The 3370-nt window shown below is 25.0% G+C and overlaps 1 protein-coding gene across 1 annotated transcript in view; it reads left to right on the top strand.

The window, feature by feature from the left end:
- LOC107454924 (protein ECT2) overlaps nucleotides 1-3370 on the top strand; it is a gene marked incomplete in the record, with an annotated part of 42078 nt that overhangs the window by 12907 nt on the left and 25801 nt on the right. The window contains 3 exon segments of the mRNA XM_071177956.1: nucleotides 782-881; nucleotides 2681-2793; nucleotides 2885-2947. Of these exon segments, the coding sequence (XP_071034057.1) occupies nucleotides 782-881; nucleotides 2681-2793; nucleotides 2885-2947 (276 nt within the window).

The following is a 3370-nucleotide window of genomic DNA, read 5'->3' as shown; positions in this document are numbered from 1 at the left end:
TTGCCTCTTCATAACATTGTCTAGTTTTTTCAGTCATCTAGTAAAAATTACGGTCGTCATCCAAGCATTCTTGTTGGCATCCTTTTCTGTATCATTCATGTTGGCAAATTCCGCCCTTTTTTAAAATACACAAGAAAAAATAAAAAATTAAATAAACGTGAACAAAATCTAAAAACCGACGTATAACCGATTCTGTGCGTCGTATAAATGATATATTTTTACATTAAAATGAATGGGAATGATTTGGGACAACACTAAAACGTCGTATAAATGTAAACGTAGTATAAGTGATCGTCGTATAAACGATGCTCCACTGTATTATAAAAACCCAGAAAAACTTTTTTTATCAGACAAATTATTTATGACTAATTATTACTACCTAGCTTCTTTATCTGCATTTGTTAAATTTTAAGACACTGCCTGTTTTTCTTTATTTTATTTATTTTTAAAACTCTTTGCATTTAATCTATCTTACATTCAACTTTATAATTCAAAAGAAGAAAAACTTCACTTGTTGGTGGGCTGCTAAGTCAAAGTTTGAAGGATATGCTTAAATTTTCAACAAAAAATGTCTATATAATGAAACTAAATTTATCAACAGCATGTAAAATTTTCATTAAAATATGAAAATGTGTAGTTTTGTTTGTTACATCAGAATATGTTCGTTTATCACCTCATAATTTATAAAAACTATAGAACATTTTTACAAATGTTACTAAAAGATTCTGATATCAGAATTTGTTTTGTAACCTTATATAATAAAAAAATATTTTATTTTCAGATGCAGTTTAGGCTGTTGCCTTTTGTGGGTTGTAGGCTAGCTTTTCTAGGTTATCAAAGTGATGAAGAACAACATATGATTGAAATAACCTTAAAAAATGGTAATTATTTATTTTTTTGTTAACAAATTGTTTTTTAATCTCTGAGCAAGTACTGTATATTGTTACATGTCTTACCTATGACTATCAATTTGTGGAATAACAGAAATAAACTAAATCTATGATTACTGTAAATGTTTTGTTTGTCTTTTTTTTCGATTTCATAACGTCTAATTTCTAAAAATTATCTGACAATGTACCGCAAGGATTGATGTGAAAATAAATGATAGCTCTGTTATTTTTTTGGGGGGGGAACTAAGCTAAATTATGTATTGCAAACTTTAATGGGAGGAAAGCTATGTAATTGCTCTCTCACTCTCTCTGTAACTTCAGTTCAAATAGTCTCAATTTAGAAATTTGCCACAGATTTGCTGATAGATTTTATTTGTAGAAATAGATTTTCTTATTATTTTAAAGTGCTAGTTTATTGACAGTCATATTTAATGAATGACTCAAAAAATAAAAATATGCTTGTTAAAATCATGTTTTTTTTTTTAAATTTATTTTATTTACTTCAAACAAAGCTCTGATAAAATACAATAATTCTGCTTAATATTATTTCGAAACAAGATTATATCTAAAGTACATAATATTTCTAACTAACATGGTTACAATTGTTTCAAACTGAGCACTGAGGAAATAAAATCATAGTAGTTTCAAGATAAATAATCAAACAAGTAATTCAAGATAAATACCCTAATGAATTTGTCTTAGTTATTTATATATACAAACTACATGTTTAAAAGGTTTTAAAAGTATTTGAATTCATAAAATTAAATTAGTATAATTGAAATATTTTCTTAAATAGCAAATGATTTGGAATACTTGTAAAAGCAGAGTTATAATTTAAGTTTCACATCAATTTAATCCATATTTAGTCTCTTTATTTTATTATTTATTTCGAAAGAAATCTTATATATGCTAAAAAGGAATGGAGGGGTCTCTGATAATAATTAAAAAGGTTGCCTTATATATTTCTATAATTTCTCAAAGTAATTCCTATCGTTCTTTACGATATGCTAAATGTCCCATCTAAGCCTGTACTGTACTCGTTAAATCAAAGAGAAAAATTTAAAATAAGGTTCAATAAAAAAGCAGCAATTAAATAACAAATAAGCAATCCTCTGTCTTCCAATCAAATAATTTGTCAGAAAAGCTGTATTTTATATAAGACATTTTATATTTTTCTTTTTAACTTATTGTTTTATTTTTTGAAGAACATCAAAATTATAATATTTGAAAAAATGCAAATCAAAATTTCAATTGAGAATTTTCTTTCACCAAAACATGTTCAAAATTAATGTGGTTCTTAAATCTATGTAAAAATGGAGGCAAATATAAAATATTCACTGTAAAAAAAAAATACACATATACATAAATGAACAAAATATTTTCAAGTTATGTTCTTATTATATTAAAGAATAGTTATTATCAATTATCCTAAAAAAATGTATTTGTATTGGCCCTTAAAATCCTAAGTATTTTTTTCTTCTTTTGAAAAAGTTATGCAACCCTATTTTAATACATTTATAACAAATCATCAAACAAGACTCATTTTCCTTGTTAAATACAGAATCTTGTTAAATGCTAGTTGATTATATATAGGTTCTAATGTAATATTTTGGCAAAATTCCTTTGGTATGGCACTATAGTACTAGTACTCGAACCTAGTCTGTTGATTGGTTCCAGCGCCAAAAAAACAAATCTATGAAGAAAAAACATTTTAAATTTTATGATATTTTCTTCTAAACTTTTTTATTTTCCGGATTACTTTTTATAACATTCTAATGTATTTATTTAAGGTGGTGAAGTTGTTGCTTCAAAAGATCCAACTTGTACTCACATAGTTATTGAAGATGGTTGCATCGTAAATACTTCTGACTACATCAAAGATGCCTTTTTCTTAAAAAACGAGGTTTTTATCTATTTTAATACTGGTTGATTTCATTTAAATTTTACTTAATTCCATGTGTCTTATGTTACAAGCATTTTAAAAATTATTACAGTGGTTTTGGACCTGCATTCAAATAGAAGCTAAAGCTGATGAAGGAATGTACATTTATGAAAGTGTAAGTAATATATCAGATTTTATTTTTTTCACGTTCTATGTCAGACAGTTAACCAGTTGTGGTGTGTTCTTATAGTGATCAACTTAAGCGTGTATGTTGTTTGTGTAATTAACATATTTTATAATTATTACAAATATTAAAAAAATGACTGAATTTAAAAGATTTTATTTCAAAAATATCCCATATACCTTAAAAAAATTAGATTTCTTACAAAATTAAGTACAATTTGTTACATAAATTCATTTTTAAATTGATTAGTCTAAAAAATTAATTATGAATATTTTGTTAGTTAATTACCTGAAACATTAATAATCAATTGAAATTTTAATACGAAACATGGTAAAGAGAATCTTTCGGCAAAATGTATCAAAAATAATTAATATTATAATGAAAAAGTTTACCTATGAAATATAGATTTTATTT

This window comes from Parasteatoda tepidariorum, chromosome 2, assembly GCF_043381705.1.
Source record: "Parasteatoda tepidariorum isolate YZ-2023 chromosome 2, CAS_Ptep_4.0, whole genome shotgun sequence".
NCBI classification, from domain to species: Eukaryota; Metazoa; Arthropoda; class Arachnida; order Araneae; family Theridiidae; genus Parasteatoda; species Parasteatoda tepidariorum.
The sequence above is the reverse complement of the archived record's forward strand: the minus strand, read 5'-3'. Positions and strand labels throughout refer to the sequence as shown.